The sequence below is a fragment of the Heloderma suspectum genome, chromosome 4 (assembly GCF_057233095.1).
Source record: "Heloderma suspectum isolate Gila_16-S chromosome 4, 16-S_ref, whole genome shotgun sequence".
In the NCBI taxonomy this organism is placed as follows: Eukaryota; Metazoa; Chordata; class Lepidosauria; order Squamata; family Helodermatidae; genus Heloderma; species Heloderma suspectum.
The window spans coordinates 273,195,622-273,214,431 of NC_139461.1; the positions used below are offsets into that span (position 1 = coordinate 273,195,622).

The 18,810-nt window shown below is 45.4% G+C and overlaps 1 protein-coding gene across 12 annotated transcripts in view; it reads right to left on the reverse strand.

Annotated features, from left to right (window-relative positions):
* EPB41L1 (erythrocyte membrane protein band 4.1 like 1) overlaps nt 1–18,810 on the reverse strand; it is a 223,490-nt gene that overhangs the window by 55,422 nt on the left and 149,258 nt on the right. For 6 of the 12 annotated variants that reach the window (XM_084853914.1, XM_084853913.1, XM_084853912.1 and 3 more), the window contains exons 1-2: nt 11,625–11,999; nt 3,058–3,222 (exon numbers count right to left, since the gene is read on the reverse strand). In XM_084853914.1, coding sequence (XP_084710040.1) covers nt 3,058–3,222; nt 11,625–11,813 — 354 coding nt within the window. In that variant the 5' untranslated portion in view covers nt 11,814–11,999. Of the gene's footprint in view, nt 1–1,451; nt 1,519–3,057; nt 3,223–11,624; nt 12,000–17,597; nt 17,658–18,810 lie in introns of those variants that run through there. The other 6 variants (XM_084853916.1, XM_084853917.1, XM_084853915.1 and 3 more) reach the window with 3 other exon arrangements.

Here is an 18,810-nt window from a genome sequence, read left to right on the forward strand (position 1 = left end):
CTTAGGCACTTTATGCAAGCAAATAACTCATCACATAATGCTAGGGCTCATGCGCACGCTCTCTCCCTCTCTCTCTGCATATTCAAAGGCACACATGTGTGCACACACACACAGAGTCTGTTTTATGTTTTTTCTCTCATCAGTATTTTCTTGAAGGGGCAACATGTGATGCTTACATTGCTTCCACACTTCCCACACTGAATTGGCCCAGCAAAAGATGTTGCCTTAACTGGTAGGTTAATGTATAACTACCATGGCCCTAAGTGGAAAGCAATGCTTGAACATCTCAAAATTAATTACACTGAAGTTAGCAGACAGTGGGGAGGGGGCATTTTACATCTTTGGCAACAGTATGAATAGCTCACAAAGGAGGAAAACAGACATGACAGAATTACTTCTTCAGCAAAGTTTGAGAGGGAAGTGGCTTGAGAGGGAAGTGGCTTGAGCCAAGGCCTTCCAACAGTGTTATTCAACTTACAGAGTAAACCAACCAATTCCCTTCTTCTGTCATCATCTCCTCCCTTTCTCTCACTTCACTCTGCCGCTCGCAGTGGTTGCTGCTACTCCAGTCCCTTATGCATATGTGCTTTAGAAGAGGAAAGATACCCCACCGTGCCAGTTTCGGATGTGACACCCACTTCTGTTAATTTCTGTGTTTTTCTGTGAAACAAGGTAATACTGAAGGCCACTTCTAATGATACTGTTTATGCTCTGGTACAGATGCACAGGTATAAACCACATGGAGAAGCAAGAACCGGTCTTTCATGATTGCCGCTTCTGTATATTTTGTCAGGAAAAATGACATTAACAATGCATGTGCATGACGAATGCAATCACTTAGTTGCATCACAGGATAAAAAAAAAGGATCATAAGAGGTGATTGAGTGCAATCTTTCTATGACTTTATGCAGTTGCACACCCTGTAAACTTTCTATCTTCCTTAACGCTCTGTTTTGAAATAGCACTGCATATATCTGCTTAGCATTCATTCATTCTTACATTTCCATATTGCCCACTAGCCAAAGCTCTCTGGGCAGTTCACAAGACAGTTCTGGGCGGTTCTCCATCCTTGTGTTGCTTCTTCCTCAACCTCCTCCAACCAAATTCTCCTTACCAATGAGAATGTAAGGGTGCAATCCTATGCATGTTTAGACAGAAAAAAATCATACAGCTCCCAGCATTCCCCAGTCAGCTGGCTGGGGAATACTGGGAGCTGTAGGACTTTTTTTTTGTTTAACCTTGCATAGGTCTGCATCCTAAAATAGTTTACAACTCTTCTGGCTCTTCCCCTGCCCCATTCCGCACCAGTTTGAGACATACTGGTTCAACTCTATATAGCAAACCCCATTTTAACATGAATCACATTATAGTCAACTCCTAACATGACCTACATCCCAATTTATCCTCTCATATACTAGAGCTGCCTTCTCCAATGAAGTTCCCACTCCTACCCCTTCCAAGGACTCCTACTCCTTCCAAATTTTTCTTTCACCATCATCATCATCGTCATCATCATTTTAAGGCTCAGCATGCTGCAAAAGAAGTAAGAAGGGAGGATGCCTGCCACCTTCAGATCTCCAGAATACCTCTGAGACCCACATGATGTCACAAGTTGCATAGGCCTAGGCCTGCTGTACATGGTGGGACAGCAACAATTCTGTGACACATATGCCCTACTGTTGCTGTTCCAGAACAATGGAAAAGTCTTACATTTCTTTGTACCCATTCAAGTAGGAATCACATGGTGCATAATGGGTATTTCTCCTCCCCTAAGCTGCATGGGTATTTAGCCTTTATTTTTATTGTATAGGCTTGCCCATAGTGATGGGGAAATAAAATAAAACAGAGGGGAACCCCGCACCCCCACCCCAAAGAGTGGTTGTTGTAGCAGAACAGAAATACAAAGGCCACAGATATTCTATAAAAGATTTATCCAAATAAGAAAGTGTGCTACATTTTTAAGCAAAACCTCTGAAGTGATATAATAAAACTGGCTACTTTGATTATTATACTGGAGCATGAAGATTTTTTAAGCAAGAGCAGTAATAGCCATAACAGATGACAGAGGCAACATCCCTAGGCCAATAGAGAAACCCATCTAAAGCTCCAAAATATCTGTGGATATCCATTCTTGCAAGGAAGAGCAGAATTCACTTGTATGGATAAGGAGATGATGAGGGAATAATCTAGTAAAAACGTTACAGGGGGAACAAACATGCTTCCCACTGTAGACTCAGTGGGCAAGGGGGTCTGCAGCAGGGACTGATCCACATCAAGGCTTCCCAGGTTGTGACCTGTTCACTTTTATAAGAAATAAGAAGCGAAGTCAGACTTTCCACTGCAGATTCTCTTGCACTCATGTTCAGCAGTGGAGGGAAAGTGTGTTTTGTCTCCCATCAAGGCTTTTCAAAAACACCCTCACACACACACACATACACACACACTTTTCTTCACCATCCAAGTAAAGAATGGATTGCTCTCCGTCATCTTGGTAGGGAGCAATGTTTCCAATCTCTACAGAGATGTGAGCAACTGCTTGGATATCTTTCCATCCTGCAGGAAAGTGGAAATATCCGCAGTAATGAAGGGACAGGTAGCCACGGAAATGAGGCTTTGCAAGCTTTTATAATAGTCTAATCTTCTCGCTTGCATGCTATTAATAATATTCTCCTCCTTGAGGGATCCCAGTCACAGTTTCACAAGCGTGCACTCACACACACACACACACACACTGCCTATACCTCATCTTCACCATAACACACAAATAGCAGGCAGCCCACACTTAGAAATGCATGAGTCACTCACACCTGCTTTCCATGTGCATCCCTATGGAGAGTTAAGCACGCATACACACACACATACACACACCTCTTTGGCAGAAATGAAAGCATTAATTAATTTTGCACATTGATCGGGGGTGTGTGTTTTTAATGTGCATTTTAGCAGGCACTCTTCCCAGAGAAAGGTTGCTCAGTGCTGATGGTATTGTGTAGTGTACAATCCACATAAACTTACCAGTGTGTTTAAAAGGCCAAGAAAGAGAGTCTCCTTGCTTACCTCCACTTCGCACTCATACTCGGAGGCATCAAGCAAGGTCACTCTGCAGATGGCACTCTTGAGCTTCTTGGTGGCTTTCTGAGGAGATTTCTGGGTCTTGCTGGGGGTGGTTCTCTCAGATAACCCATCTGCTTCGCTGTAGTCCTTTTCATCCATATCCACAGCCTGGGAGGAAGAAAGGATGAGACACATACATTGCTATTCTCCACTCACGCAGGGAACTTCTGCCTTATTATCTAGGCACCCAGATTCTGTTGAGGAAACAGGACATTGGCTCATAACATTTGGGTTAGGGCCACCTTCCCCAACCTGAGACCCTCCAGATGCATCAGACCAGAACTCCTATCATCCCCAGCCAGGGGCATGATGGTAGCTGTAGTCCAACACATCTGGACAGCACTGCATTGGGGAATGCTGGGTTAGGGGGATGCCTACCACCCAGCAACTTCCCACTGTTTAGCGCTGCAGAGCACAACCAGGTGCATAATTTGAATCGCATGAAGAGTAATTCCTTCTCATCCCCGGCCTACCCAGACACCCCAATACTCATTATGAGAGGAGTCATCACTATAAGACTTCTCTTCTTACAAAAGAAGGCATCCCTACTGGTTTCTGTAAGCCATGTGGACTAGCAGATTAATCAGGCCTGAATTATCCAGCCTGCGTGCAGCTTGGCATCGGAGCGCACTGGAACAGCACACCCAGCCCCTAAAACAAAAGTATTTTGGCTATGCCCAGAGGCGACTTATGGTCCATTCTTCAATTGGGCAACCATGTGGCAATTACTCTTCTCTGCTTCTCTTCCTTTCATCTCCATTATCTTTCCTCCAATTATCTTGGTTTTCTGACAGCAAGCCTGTGGGCAGGGGCTGTCCTTGTTATTAATTTGATGGCACGGTGCTTAGATCGGAAAATGCTTTATAAATCAATCTTATTATGAATAGTAGGAACTGAGGTATGGAGATCTATGGAGCCTTTCCAGTGCTCAGGGCCAGAGGCCTCCGGGGGTTGATACAGCAGTGCTAGCTATGCAGAACGGCTAGCAGAAAAAAAGAAAAGGCAACAACATCCATGCAAAGGTGAAGGTTTGCATCACGTGTATTGTTGTTGTTCAGTCGTTCAGTCGTGTCCGACTCTTCGTGACCCCATGGACCATAGCACGCCAGGCCTTCCTGTCCTGCGCTCTCTCCCGGAGCGTGCTCAAGTTCATATTCATTGCATCCGTGATGCTATCTAGCCATCTCATCCTCTGCCGTCCCCTTCTCCTTTGGCCTTCAGTCTTTCCCAGCATCAGGGTCTTTTCCAGGGAGTTTTCTCTTCGCATTAGGTGGCCAAAATATTGGAGCTTCAGCTTCAGTATCTGTCCTTCCAATGAGCACTCAGGGTTGATTTCCTTTAGGATGGACTGATTTGACCTCCTTGCAGTCCAGGGGACTCGTAAGAGTCTTCTCCAGCACCACAGTTCGAAAGCATCAATTCTTCGGCGCTCAGCCTTCCTTATAGTCCAGCTCTCACAGCCATACATTACTACTGGGAAAACCATAGCTTTGATTAGACGGACCTTTGTCGGCAAGGTGATGTCTCTGCTTCTTACTATGCTGTCTAGGTTGGCCATAGCTTTCCTCCCAAGGACCAAGCGTCTTTTAATTTCATGGCTACAGTCACCGTCTGCGGTGATCTTGGAGCCCAAGAAAGTAAAATCTGTCACTGCTTCCATTTCTTCCCCTTCTATATGCCAGGAAGTGATGGGGCCAGATGCCATGATCTTCATTTTTTTAATGTTGAGTTTCAAACCAGCTTTTGCACTCTCCTCTTTCACCCTCAACAAGAGGCTCTTGAGATCCTCTTCGCTTTCTGCCATTAGGGTGGTATCGTCTGCATATCGGAGGTTGTTGATAATTCTCCCAGCAATCTTAACACGTTGATTCCCCCTGCCCAAGTGCTGAGCAACACAGCCGTGATCTTGCTTCTCTCTGGTTGTGGTTTTATGCTGCTGCCCAGCAGTGTTTTATCTGAATACTTCCACAGTGAAAAAGAAATAAAAACTACCCAGAAAGCAAAAGACGATGTCATAAGTAGGCACAATAATTCCTAATGGCAAAAATTAGTTCTTGTTAAGATTCAGCATCAGAACACTGTAAAATGCCAATGGATTGACACTCTCCCAAAGGGGTGCCTTTCAGTGGAAAGACAAAGCCCCCCTAGCGACAACACTTCGGCCCACACAGTGGCTAGGAAAGTGAGGCCCTTCCCATTAGTGGTATTCCGGACATCGGTCTGGCACTCAGTGCTATGATTAGAGCTGGTCTTGTGGCAATTCTAATCCCTTACATTAATAGAGGCATGTCTTACACTAATAGAGGCATGTCTGACACAGAAGAACCTAAGGGTGGTGGGGAGCGCGTGTGTAATATATGCCTGTTATATTAATGTATCTGTTTGAATTGTTAAATGTGACCCAGGTAGGGTTAATAGAGAGACAGAGAGAGTGTGAAAAGTGGGAGGGGCTTGTGTGTGTGTGGATTCTGAGATTATATAAGGAATGATCTGAGGATTAGAAGTCATATAGGGCCTTAGGGATTGAGGAAGCTACTTCTAGTGATTGGGGGTTTGGGAACAGGATTAGAAGGGGTAGTGTAGGTAGGCAGGTTAGGACCAAGCATAGTTTGATTGATAATAATATACTTCTTGTATTAAATAAATTTTTGTTACTTCTCCTGTATTGGGTGGAGGGAACCAGTGAGGCATACTAGGTGCCTCTTTAACCCGGAGAATAAAAGGGGCTGAAGCTTGGTGTGTCAGTGAGGACAACTGACCCAGAGGAGGCAGATGTCCTGTGTGTGTGTGGGGGGGGGGGGGTTCTCCGTTTCACCAGGTAGAAGCTAGAGAAGGTAGAACCCAGGGCAGAAGCATCATGAGGGAAAGGGGGTTGGCCGAGGATTGGTTTTAGCCATGCAAGAATTACAGAATTTGACAGAATTACCTGGAGAGAGAAGCTTGACACACTGGTCGATACGTCCTACTTGCTGGGCAGTGCTCACTGCCTTCCATAATACAAACACAGCATTCACTCAACCAAAGCTTCATTTGATGCTCCTGGCAAAAGAGCCCTTCTGAATCAATGGGCAGATGGACCGTGAAAAACTATACATAAATGCATCACATGAGAGCCTCTCCCTGAGATGACAGTGCCGATCTTCTAATGCATGAGCACGTTGTGCTCCCAGCCAGATCCTCAGAGTGGCCAGTTTCCTAACTTGTTGCTGAAGTTCCAGAGACAGGAGGTCTTGGGACCGCTGAGGGCCTTGCTCAGAGCCAGGGATAGCCAACAGGTGGTACACACACCATCTCCATCCTGGGCTTTCTTGGCCCCTTCCCCTCTTTCCTGTGCCAGGTTGTGAGGCACATCACTGCTTTGTACCTGGCAGTCATCCTTTTCATTTCTTGAGAAGAGTTGATGGGAGAGTTCACATAGGACATGGTATAGCACCAGAGTGGGAAACTTTGGGGCAGTCCGAGGGCCATTCTCCCCTGTGGGCTGCACTTCTGCTGCTGTCGCATGGCAAAACGTGGCATTGCAGCAGTGAAAAATAATTGGCCGTTTGCCGCTGAATTGTAGTGGCAAACTGTTACAGAGGTTTAGAAGAAACACATTTAAGCCTCCTTTTAAGCCTACATAGGAGTTTGCTGCCAGTTTGTTTGTAGCTGCACCACTGAATTTCAGTGGCACGGCAGGGGTACCAGAGGCTGGGGGAGGTGACACGTGGCCCACAAGCTCCGTGTTATCCCACCCTTTGTACAGCACTTTGCATTTGCAACCAATGAGAAATGGTACAGGCCAGGAAAATCACATGCCATTTTTTCACATGCCATTTTTTCCTATCATCCCTGCAGGTATCTTTCCCATCGGGAAATGAGAGGTCACCTCAGAGAGATCTGCAATGAAGAGCAGCACTCTGGGGTGACCTAATGTTTTTCAGAGACAGGGGCATCTGCCAGTCTAAAAGCAGTGCACACAGCCTTTAACCATGTCATAAGAACATAAGAAGAGCCCTGCTGGATCAGGCCAAGGGTCCATCTAGCCCAGCATTCTGTTCACACAGTGGCCAACCAGATGTCGCCAAGGAATCCACAAGCAGGACATGAGTGCAATGGCACCCTCCCACCCATGTTCCCCAGCGACTGGTGTGCGTAGGCTCACTGCCTCTGATACAGGTCGGTGCTGACATGGTTAAAAGCAGAGAGCAAGACAGGATCATGCACAGAGGTTCCCTCTGACTCGTTATAGCAGTCTCTGTGGCAAGTTCTTGTTTCCCAATGGATGGGACACTTGCAAAGTAAGGAAACAGCATGCTACTCTTGTTGTGCAGGCACCCTTCCACTTCTTGAACCTGAGATGGTGGACTCTTCTCGATTCCCCCCCACCCCCGAAGCTTGATCTTGGGGAATATGATCCCACCCCCCCTTTAAAGAACTCGCTTTGAACCGTACATGAACTTTCACTATGATTGGTATCTTGGTCATCCTGTTCAATCAGCTCTGGACAACTACAAGTAGCTTCAAGCACATTTTCTCAGGCAACCAAGTACCTGCTACGTATTCTGTCAAACAGGAATTGCTCTCAGATGGTTCAGAATCAGTCCAGATAATTCCATGTATATCAGATGGAGCTGACGTTTGGCAGGTGACATGGCATCTGAGAGTTAACAAAAAATGTTTATCTCTTCCCCTACTCAATCCACACAGCTTTTTAGACATCCTTTGGCCTCCCAGCTAGCTCCTCACATGCCAAGGGCTATTTTTCACTCCTTCAGAAAAGAACCTTTTCTGAAGGTTCTTTTGACCTGGCCTGACCTGGTTGACCTGGCCACTCCATGGATATGACTGTTCTGGCCACTTTAACACACTCATTAACTCTGCTGCTTGTCCATTTCTCTCCGAACTTGGCATATTGAATGAGATGCAAGGGTAGAAGTTCCTCACTAAAGGAACTTCCTAAAATACAAAGGGAAGAATGACTATGGTTTTCAGGGTTGGAGCACTGTTTGAAGGTAATGCTACCCAGTTACACCTTCCACATCATTGTATTTTAGGGGAGAAATAGGGATCCTGTACACAAACAAAGTTTAAGGAAGAATTAAATCTCTGTCCAGCAGATGGGCAGCCGCCACTATGAGACTTCCATATGGTCCCACGCATCTTTCTAAGCAGGAACAAGACAGTGCTGCAGGCTGCTCAGCCATGTGAAATGGAAAACAAACTGCGACTTTCCCACGGCACGTGTGCACCCTGATGCTGATAATCCTGGTTTGGAGGTCCTGGTTTTACCAGAGGGTAGAAGCTACAGTACTCTTCTTCACTATGCCTCAAAAGAGCATTTCAAGATGCACCAGAACTACAAACAATTCAGTGATGACTCTATGTCATATTGTCCCACAATTCCAGCAGGCTGTACTGAAGGAGATAAGAGGGGAAAATGGGACCATTGCTAAAGACCACCTCCATGAAGATGCATTCTCCCTCAGCTGTCTCCACTGCCAGCCATTCCAACAGGCTGTACTGAAGGAGATGAGAGGGAGATTCCACCAGCCCTGCTGAAAGACTTATTTTTCCCCCTCTTCCCTCCCCATTCCTTTTTCCTTCATGTTTGTTTGTTTGTGTATTTATTTATTGCATTTATATCCCGCCTTCTTTCCTCCTTAAGGAACCCAAGGTAGTGTACATAATTCTCCTCCTCTCCATGCTATCCTCACAACAACAACCCTGTGAGGTAGGTTGGGCTGAGAGCCTGTGACTGGCCCAAAGTCACCCAGTGAGCTTCCATGGCCGAGTGGGGACTAGAACCCAGATCTCCTGACTCCCAGTCCAACACTCTAACCACTACACCACACTGGCTCTCTTTTTAGACAGTAAGCCTGGGGGGCAGGGGCTGTCTTGCTTTACTGATTATACATAAGCTGCTCTGGAAGCCTTTTTGACTGAGAAGCAAATTAAAAATACAGTCAATCAATCAATAAATAAATAAATTCAGACAACTTAGAGCAGAAGTAGGCAACATAGAGCTTTCTCTGTGCCCAGCAAGGAGCCCTACCCCTCCCACTTTTTAAAACATATTTTCTGACTGGCAGCTGGGAATACTGTAAAATAGGTGTCTGTTTATGCTGAAAACTATGGGATCAAAGGAGTTGTTTAGTATTTGAAGGCTCAGCCCCCACCTCTGCCTTGTCCTCAGCCTTTGGGACAGGCTGCTTGTCCTTCTCCCATGGCAACCATTTTGTGGTGGCGCCCAGGACAGTTTCTCAAATTGCCAAATGTGCTCATGGCCCAAAAAGGTTGCTTACTTAGAGCAATGGCTTAGTCAGTCCATCTATCTTATGGCCTCCAGGTGGGACAAGTGCATTTCCCACACAGGGGATTCTGCAAGCAAATCTAGGAACAGTCAAACCTGGACTTTTCAGTTAGGAAATGAACTAGAAGCCCTGGGATTAGGTTGGAGGCTGCAAGGCTGATGGACTCTAGGATAATGCTAGAGAACACAGAATAGTTCTACAAAATGGAGCAAAGAAATGGGGCGGTGGTTAAAAAGGAATTGTTGATGTGCATGATGTTTTCCTGCAGTCTCTAATCAATATTAGCTGAGAGAAAAGGATAGGGCTGAGAGTGGGGAGGATATATCTAGCAGGTGGCAAGGGGCACACCAATATTCAGTTAACACCCAGCTTCTCAAAGGCTGTAGAAATATGCTGTTTTGAAAAGGTGAACTCCATGCTGATGAAAGGTGTAGGCTGATTCCCAGTCTGGAAGACCAGGTGCATTGTGGGAAAGTATCATCTTGGTACCTTTGTCTACCAGCTTCACTCTTGACCGGTAGTAATGATTTCTATGGTGATAAGGCACTCTGCCAGGAGAGGGGAAGGAGAAGTGTGGGGGGGGAGGATGTGAAAGGAACGTCTGAGAGAAAGTGGAGTTCTCTTAGATTGGGATTACACCGAGACACCCTTTACACAGACATGATTGGCACAGTTGCTGCCGCTGTCTCTATGTTGCTCTATGGCTTGGCTCTGAGAGATCAACGCTTCAGTTTCCATGCCCTAAAACTGCAATGCAAATGAGGCTTCACATTGCACATGCTCCAAGGAAACATCTTCCTTATTATTACTTCACATCACCAAGGTTGGACCCCTTACACTGAAAACACATTCCAGATCTAAGCACTGATGAACTCTGGCCCACATTAAGCCTTAGCAATGATACTCTTGGCACTACCCACACCCAGCTCAGATCTTCAGATGTCACTAAGGTTTGTGGCTTCTCATTAGCATCCACACACATGAGTAAAAGTTCCCTTTAGAAGGCCCACCACTTACATGGTATACTAAACACACTGTAAGAGGAACCATGTGGGTGGATGTTTTAGCTCTGAGTCTAGCCTGCATGGGAGTAAACATGGAGGCACCGACCTTGTTGGTCAGGGTATTCATAAAAGAGACCAAGTTCTTGCCATACTTTAAAGTGGAAGCATAATACACTTCCACCTTAAAGTATGGCACACCCAGTATTCCCAGGTGGACAGCATAGATTTTAGGCAGACTGAAATCCTAGCATCTTAGAAAAACAATAGTTATATATTTAATGGTGTGTTTTTAATCTCCCTGGCATTTTAATAGTTAGCCAGTTAGGTTTTTAAAGTGTTTTTTTTTATCTTCTGTCTCCTTGTTTTTGCTGTTACTTGTTTTTTATTGCAATTTTCTATTATGTTGGCCACTTTGAACATTTTACTGGCAAGGCAGACTACAAACACCATAAAAAATACATTCTAAAACAAGGGATGCCAGGATTTAAGCCTGCCTAAAGCCTATTCTCTTTGACATGTGAATCTGGCTGACCCGCGGCAGCAGTTGGCCATTGTCATTCAGCAGTGAGAGATAACTCAGCGCTTCTTCATCGGTTCATGGCAGGTGTTTTTGGTCATGTTGTGCTGATTTTCATCTTTGTTGCTGCGGACTGAGTTGAGCATAGACCTGCTGTCTGCCCCACACCAAGCTTGACTCCAGATCAGCTTTTGGCACCCAGCCATAATACCTTGACATGCTAAAGTTGTAACTGAGTGCAGAAAGCCTATCCATGCCCACCTCCAGATGTAATGACTGGAATGCGCATGATCAGTTTGGTTCTGGAAAGCCAAAGCGGCAGTTGAAATGGGCCCAAATAGACAGGTGAATGGGACCTCACCTTGGACATGCTCAAAGGCACTCTCTTCTATACATAGGAACATAGGAAGCTGACTTATACCGAGTCAAACCATTGGTCCATCTAGCCCAATATTGTCAACAATGACTGGCAGCAGCTCTCCAGGGTTTCAGGCAGGATTCTTTCCTTGCCCTACCTGGAGAAGCCGGGGATCGAACCTGGGACCTTCTGCATGCAAAGCATGTGCTCTATAATGCTGAGCTATATGGCCCCTCCCCATGTACTACTTCACATGCCCAATGACTGAGCCCCAGCACTGAAAACACCTTCCAGGGCTCCATCCTAGTCACTGTGTTCTCAGCAGTCAACTCACTCACCCGCTCTGCATGTTTAGAATCACCGGGGGCTCCTGGCTTCTCGTTAGCCTCAGCTTCCTGGTTGTTTGCGGTGGGCGTGGAGCTGCTGGTCACTGTGTTTGGCCCACTGGCCGCCGCCTCTAGCTGCTGCTGTGGACTTTCCTCTTGGGCATTCTTCACCTCTGAATCTGGGCCCGTCTCTGTCGTCATGGTTACTAATTATTCTGCATTTGCAAAGGTAAAAACGAGAGGAACCAGGGATTAAATGTGCAATCCTGGCTATGGAAACAATTTATTTCCAAACCTGCAGAGACACATATGCTTCCTAGTGATGTCGGGCACACAGCAACTCCACTAAAAGAGGCTTTCAAATGGAATCTACATGATCGCTGAATCAGCTATCTGGACACTGCAGGCCAGTCTTAAACACTCCACCCTACTGAGATGCTGTAGTAAACAACTCCTGATGGAGTGGCTCGATAGTCACACTTATCATTGCTCAGGGCTCTACTCTGTTTGTAGCTCTTTTAAGTTAAGAGAACATAAGAAGAGCCATGCTGGAGCAGGCCAAGGGTCCATCTAGTCCAGCATTCTGTTCATATGGTGGCCAAGCAGCTGTCGATGGGAAACCCACAAACAGGACATAAGTGCAACAGCACCCTCCCGCCGATGTTCCCCAGCAACTGGTGTAAGTAGGCTTTTTGCCTCTGATACTGGAGGTAGCATAGAGGCATCAGGACTATTAGCCATTGATAGCTGTAGAGATCTTAGTGCAAAAAACAGAATCCCAGAGAACATAGTGAATAGGCTGTCAATGGCTACTAGTCCTGATGGTTCTATGCTACCTCCAATAGCAGAGGCAGTATGTCAATGTACACCGGTTACTGGGGAACATGGGCGGGAGGATGCTGTTGCACTTATGTCCTGCTTGTGAGTTTCCCATGGGCAGCTTGTTGGCCACTGTGTGAACTGAATGCTGGACTAGATGGGCCCTTAGTCTGATCCAGCTTGGCTCTTCTTATGTGCTTAATACCCCATCTTTTAAAATGCCCCAGCTTCATGGCATTCCTCAGAACAAGCAACTCAGCTTCAGGGCACCCCCTATTTTTGAAAACTTGCTCCAACAACACTAGGTGTTACTCTGGGTAACCGTGGGATAGACACTCACAGCATAAGCTACTTTACAGGGTTGCTGTAAGAATAAATACAGTGAGGATTGCAAAAGCATTCTATACAGCAAAAGCATTCAACAATTATATTCAGAGTTATATTCTGAAACACTCGAGAGGTAGAGAAGAAACCAAGATGCTATCTTGCTCAGGATGAACACATTTGTCTAAAACATGGGTGGGCAACCTACGGCCCAAGGGCCAAATGCAGCCCTTGGCCTAATTGCAAAAGCCCTCTGTAAGCAATGAGTTCAGAACTCTGACAAGAGCAATGTATTTGTTTCCCAGCAATCTACTGGAGGGGGGGGGGCACGAGGGAGAGGGAGAGAGAAGGAATGTTAAAAAGAGAGAGAAATAAAAGGGGGGGTCAGAGAGAAAGAGAGAGAAGGGGCAGCCCCACCTACTTTTGGCTCTGGCCCCACCCACCTCTGGCATGCAGTCAGCTCCTGACAGATTACCCCCCAATGGAATGCAGCCCTCAACAGAAAAAAGGTGCAGCTTCTTTAAAGATACAACTTAGGAAAATATGACATGGATTTATGCCATGCAGAATCAACTCTTTGATGTAATACTATATAGAAAGCCAATCTGCACTATATTTGGGGGGATAAAAAGGTTGAATGTTTACAGCCAACCTGGGCTAAATTTCAGTGGGTAACAGAGATGGCTGTTTGCAGAAACAATGTTTGCAGGGGGGGCAACAAGTCCCCCACACATCCCATGTTTCAGGCCAAGGTGATCAAACTCCTGCAGTGCCTATATATTTATTTACATGACACCCCCAAGACACTCATATGCAAAAATCAGACACAATGCTCCTGGATGCTTGCTAACTCACTTAGGTTTATCTCACACTACTGAATTCTTGCCACAGACATTTATAACTTCAAATACTTTTCCTATCTGCGAGTGCTATCAAGCTAGGATGAGGAACAGGAGACCCTCCCGGTGTTGCCGGACTGCAGCTCCTATCATCCCTCACCATTGGCTATGGTGGCTAGGGCTGATGGGAGTTGCAGTCCAACATCTGGATGGCCACATGTTCTCCACCACTGCTAGAGGCTCAAGCAGAGGAGAAGGAATATCAACACAATCTCAGTGTACTACACAAAGCCAGATCTTTCCCTCTGGGGCTAAGGGAACTGCAGCCTCATATGTCTAGTCTAGTCTAGTCTAGTCTAGTCTAGTCTAGTCTAGTCTAGTCGGTGTCAAAGACTACAGCCTGACTGCATGCAGCACCCAGTCTTTCCCCTCCCTTGTTCCAAGGAAATACAATTCATATTGGATATTAGCATTCAAAAGAAAACACCCTGATTGCGGAGTCCTGACTTCTAGCCATTGGGCTGCTCCCATGCTGTGCATTGCCATCCGGGCTTAATGAGATGGCAGATGTAGTTGCACATAAGGACACAGATTAATGTGGTGTTGCTGTGCCAAGCTAGCAGCATCTTCTCCAAACGACTAGCACTGCTGATGGGTGCCCAGCTCTGAGGTTCCATCCCAGTGACGGTACAGACAACACAGTAGGTCATCAAGGAGCCTGCACAGGCTCATGAAAAACAAGATCCAGACATGCTGAGAAGGAGTTTTCACATTAGGTGCCTCCTTTTCCTAAGAGACACCCAAATACTGACATCAAGCGCAGCCTGTCTGACTTCGTCTGTTCTGAAACTTCTCATCTTTCTCCCCAACTCAATCTGGTGGGTGGAAGAGCCTCTTAGGAGTCCATGTTATTTGCGCTATCTTTTCTAGCCCTCAGTCAGCTTGTGGCTTGTATTCTATTAGGGCCCAGCCAGGCTGGAGAATTTTAAAAAAGAAAAGGAAAGGGGAAAAAGCAAGACTTCAATCTGTTTGGAGAACAGCATTTTTACTACTACCACCCCATCTCAAGATAGCATGGTATGCATTTCTGGAATTTCATGAAAACGTGATGCAAATGAAGCTCCAAGTAGGGAGGATTAGTATGCAGCGAGCAAGAGATCACACTAGCTGGGTGGCAGCCAGGAATCTTGGGAAGATATTCAAGAATACACTCAGCAGTGTATTAAGTAACATAGCACATACTTTTCATGTATAAGAGGGTTGGGGAAACTTTTTTTAAGTCAAAGCTGAATTCCTTCAGGGGAAAGTGGTGGTGGGGTCAAGGCCAAATGTGGACAGGGAGGGACACCCCATCCAGACACATCAAGTTACTAACAAGTTGACAAAAAGAGAAGAATTGAATAGCACTTTACACTTTTATAATGCTATAAACACATCACTACTAACAATAAAGGAAGCCAAGTTAAGGAAACATGAGTCATTGCCGAACTAGGGGAAAAGGGAAAATTGCCCTTCAAGGCAAATACAATTGGAACTGGCCAGGAGACCAGCTCTCCAGTGCTTTGGCCACTGCAAAGTTCTGTTCCATACCACAGTTTCAATACTAAATTGGAACAAAACTGTCAAAATGAACAATATATTTTTGAGACTGAAATGTTGAAATGAATAAGCTGATATTATTTAAGGAGTGACATGTTTGCACATGTCAAAATAACATTTTTCCCATTTCAAAATGTCACTTCGAAGTGACATATTTTAACTTCCAGAAGAGGTGGCAAGAATACACAGAAGAACTATACAGGAAAGATCTGAATATCCCTGATAGCCATGATAGTGTGGTCACTGAACTTGAGCCGGACATCCTAGAGAGTGAAGTCAAGTGGGCCTTAGGAAGCATTAGTAACAACAAAGCTAGCGGAGATGACAGTATTCCAGCCGAGCTATTTAAAATCCTAAAAGATGATGCTGTTAAAGTGCTGCATTCAATATGCCAACAAATCTGGAACACTCAACAGTGGCCACAAGACTGGAAAAGGTCAGTTTACATTCCAATTCCAAAGAAGGGCAACGCCAAAGAGTGTTCAAACTACCGCACAATTGCGCTCATTTCACATGCCAGCAAGGTGATGCTCAAAATCCTACAAGCTAGGCTTCAGCAGTATGTGAACCGAGAACTACTGGAAGTACAAGCGGGGTTTCGAAGAGGCAGAGGAACTAGAGATCAAATCGCCAACATTCGCTGCATCATGGAGAAAGCAAGAGAATTCCAGAAAAACGTCTATTTCTGCTTCATTGACTACGCTAAAGCCTTTGATTGTGTGGATCACAACAAACTGTGGCAAATTCTTAAAGTGATGGGAGTACCAGACCACCTTACCTGTCTCCTGAGAAACCTGTACGAGGGTCAAGAAGCAACAGTCAGAACCAGACATGGAACAACCGATTGGTTCAAAATTGGGAAAGGAGTACGACAAGGCTGCATATTGTCACCCTGCTTATTTAACTGATATGCAGAGTACACCATGAGAAATGCCGGGTTGGATGAATCAGAGGTCGGAATTAAGATTGCTGGGAGAATTATCAACAACCTCCGATATGCAGACGATACCACCCTAATGGCAGAAAGCGAAGAGGATCTCAAGAGCCTCTTGTTGAGGGTGAAAGAGGAGAGTGCAAAAGCTGGTTTGAAACTCAACATTAAAAAAACGAAGATCATGGCATCTGGCCCCATCACTTCCTGGCATATAGAAGGGGAAGAAATGGAAGCAGTGACAGATTTTACTTTCTTGGGCTCCAAGATCACCGCAGACGGTGACTGTAGCCATGAAATTAAAAGACGCTTGCTCCTTGGGAGGAAAGCTATGGCCAACCTAGACAGCATAGTAAGAAGCAGAGACATCACCTTGCCGACAAAGGTCCGTCTAATCAAAGCTATGGTTTTCCCAGTAGTAATGTATGGCTGTGAGAGCTGGACTATAAGGAAGGCTGAGCGCCGAAGAATTGATGCTTTCGAACTGTGGTGCTGGAGAAGACTCTTACGAGTCCCCTGGACTGCACGGAGGTCAAATCAGTCCATCCTAAAGGAAATCAACCCTGAGTGCTCATTGGAAGGACAGATACTGAAGCTGAAGCTCCAATATTTTGGCCACCTAATGCGAAGAGAAAACTCCCTGGAAAAGACCCTGATGCTGGGAAAGACTGAAGGCAAAAGGAGAAGGGGACGGCAGAGGATGAGATGGCTAGATAGCATCACGGATGCAATGAATATGAACTTGAGCACGCTCCAGGAGAGAGCGCAGGACAGGAAGGCCTGGCGTGCTATGGTCCATGGGGTCACGAAGAGTCGGACACGACTGAACGACTGAACAACAACAACTGACAACCCATAAAAAAGAATGAAAGCCAGGGCAACATTTTCTTAAGAACACCTTTGACATTGATGAATCCCATTTTCTCATTGAAAAAAATTAATGCTTTTGCTACAAAGATACCAAGATTTTGCATAAAGCCCTTTTTCTATTATCGGGCAATGCCAGCGTAACAGTTTCCTTCCATATCTGGCTGCCCTCCTGTACTGAATTTCTACATTCACACTCGCTCTGTGTGTGCATTCATGTGTATGTATGTATATGTATGTGTATATTATATATATAATGCAGAAAAGTAAAAGGTGAATAAAATCAGCACAACCACTGCTCCATAACCAAAAGATGTATTCCTTCTTATTGAATCCAGTTATCAGTTAAGGAATACGTGATGCCATTCACTCCCAACTATTGCAATGGGGCAACCATTCAGATATTGTGGCACACAGGTAGTTTGGTTATTAATACTTGAAATCCAAAATTCAGGTGCCTTGGTGGGACCTAGTGTGCAGAGCTTAGAATGGGCCCAGGAATTGAGCTGGGAATGGAGCCCACAAGGTTTGGTAGCTCTGCAGGTGAAATATAGTTGTTATTTTATGGGCCAGGTGTGAAACACAGCAAAGAAGTTGTCTATTTACCCAAGGTGTGCCGCTTTTTCCGGTTTTTAAATTCAGCCTCGTTCCTTATTTTCCTGGTAACTGGCACAAAAGAAAAAGAAAAAAAAAACATGGTGAAGCCATGTTTTCCACCCCTGTTCAGCTGGCAGTCCTAACAGGTAGCTAGCTGTATACAACACAGAAAGTTCATGGGAATCACACAGAGAGAATAACAATGTCAGTTTCTGGAGGAGAATCCTGGCTTCCCTGTTTGGGTTGGTCACCCACAAGGAGGTGCCCTTGTTTATCCCAAAATGCTTTGGTCACAGGCTACTTTTGTGGTGAGATTTCACACACTAAAACCACCATGCTGTGTCCTCTTCCCACAACAGGCTTCACACATACTGTGTGCTACACTCACCTAAAATGCGCTTTTTGGTGATCCCACGCAACATTTTACCTTCACGCTTCAAAAACAGCAGTACGAACATTTCTGCTCTGCAACCAAAGAAGTCTGTCTACCTGCTATACTTGCCAAGTCTGCAGTCTGGAGACTCCCTCTCTACCTTTAAATATGCTGCGGAATTGAGGAAGGGGGCAGCTTGTGATTCTCTTGTCTGTTTCTCTCCTCCCCACCCCACTTCACCCTATTCCCTGTCTTTTCGTCTGTCTCTGCTCCTCCAGCTACTTTAACACACAGGGAGGGAAGAAGGGAGAGCAGAGTTTTGATGGAGCAGCAGCAGCCATGCATAATATGCAGGACTCCCATGTTATGGAAGTGGAGGTGAGAAATGTAGAAAGGAATTATGGAAATAACAAGACAGCCTCAGCCGTCTTGTTTCCCAACACAGTGGCAGATTTAAGGGATGAATCACTACTATTTATTTAATCAATTTATACCCCACCTTTCTGCCAAAGAATGGCATTCAAGGAAGGTAACAATAAAAAACGAATTAAAACAACATTGTAATTAAAACATAGTACAGAAACAAATAAATTAAAAACACAACAATAAAAGAACGCACAGCAGCCAACCAGTTAAAACCCCCTTCAGCAGCAGAGCAGATGATGTGCCAAAGGCCTGCCTGAATAAAAACAACTTTGCCCACTGGCGGGAGGACAGCAAAGAGGACGCTATCCTAGACTCTCTCAGCAGGGAGTTCAAGAGCCTGCAAATACTTTCATATTACTTGCATATGAAGTGGTGCAGGGAGCCAGTGTGGTGTACTGGTTAGAGTGTTGGACTGGGATTGGG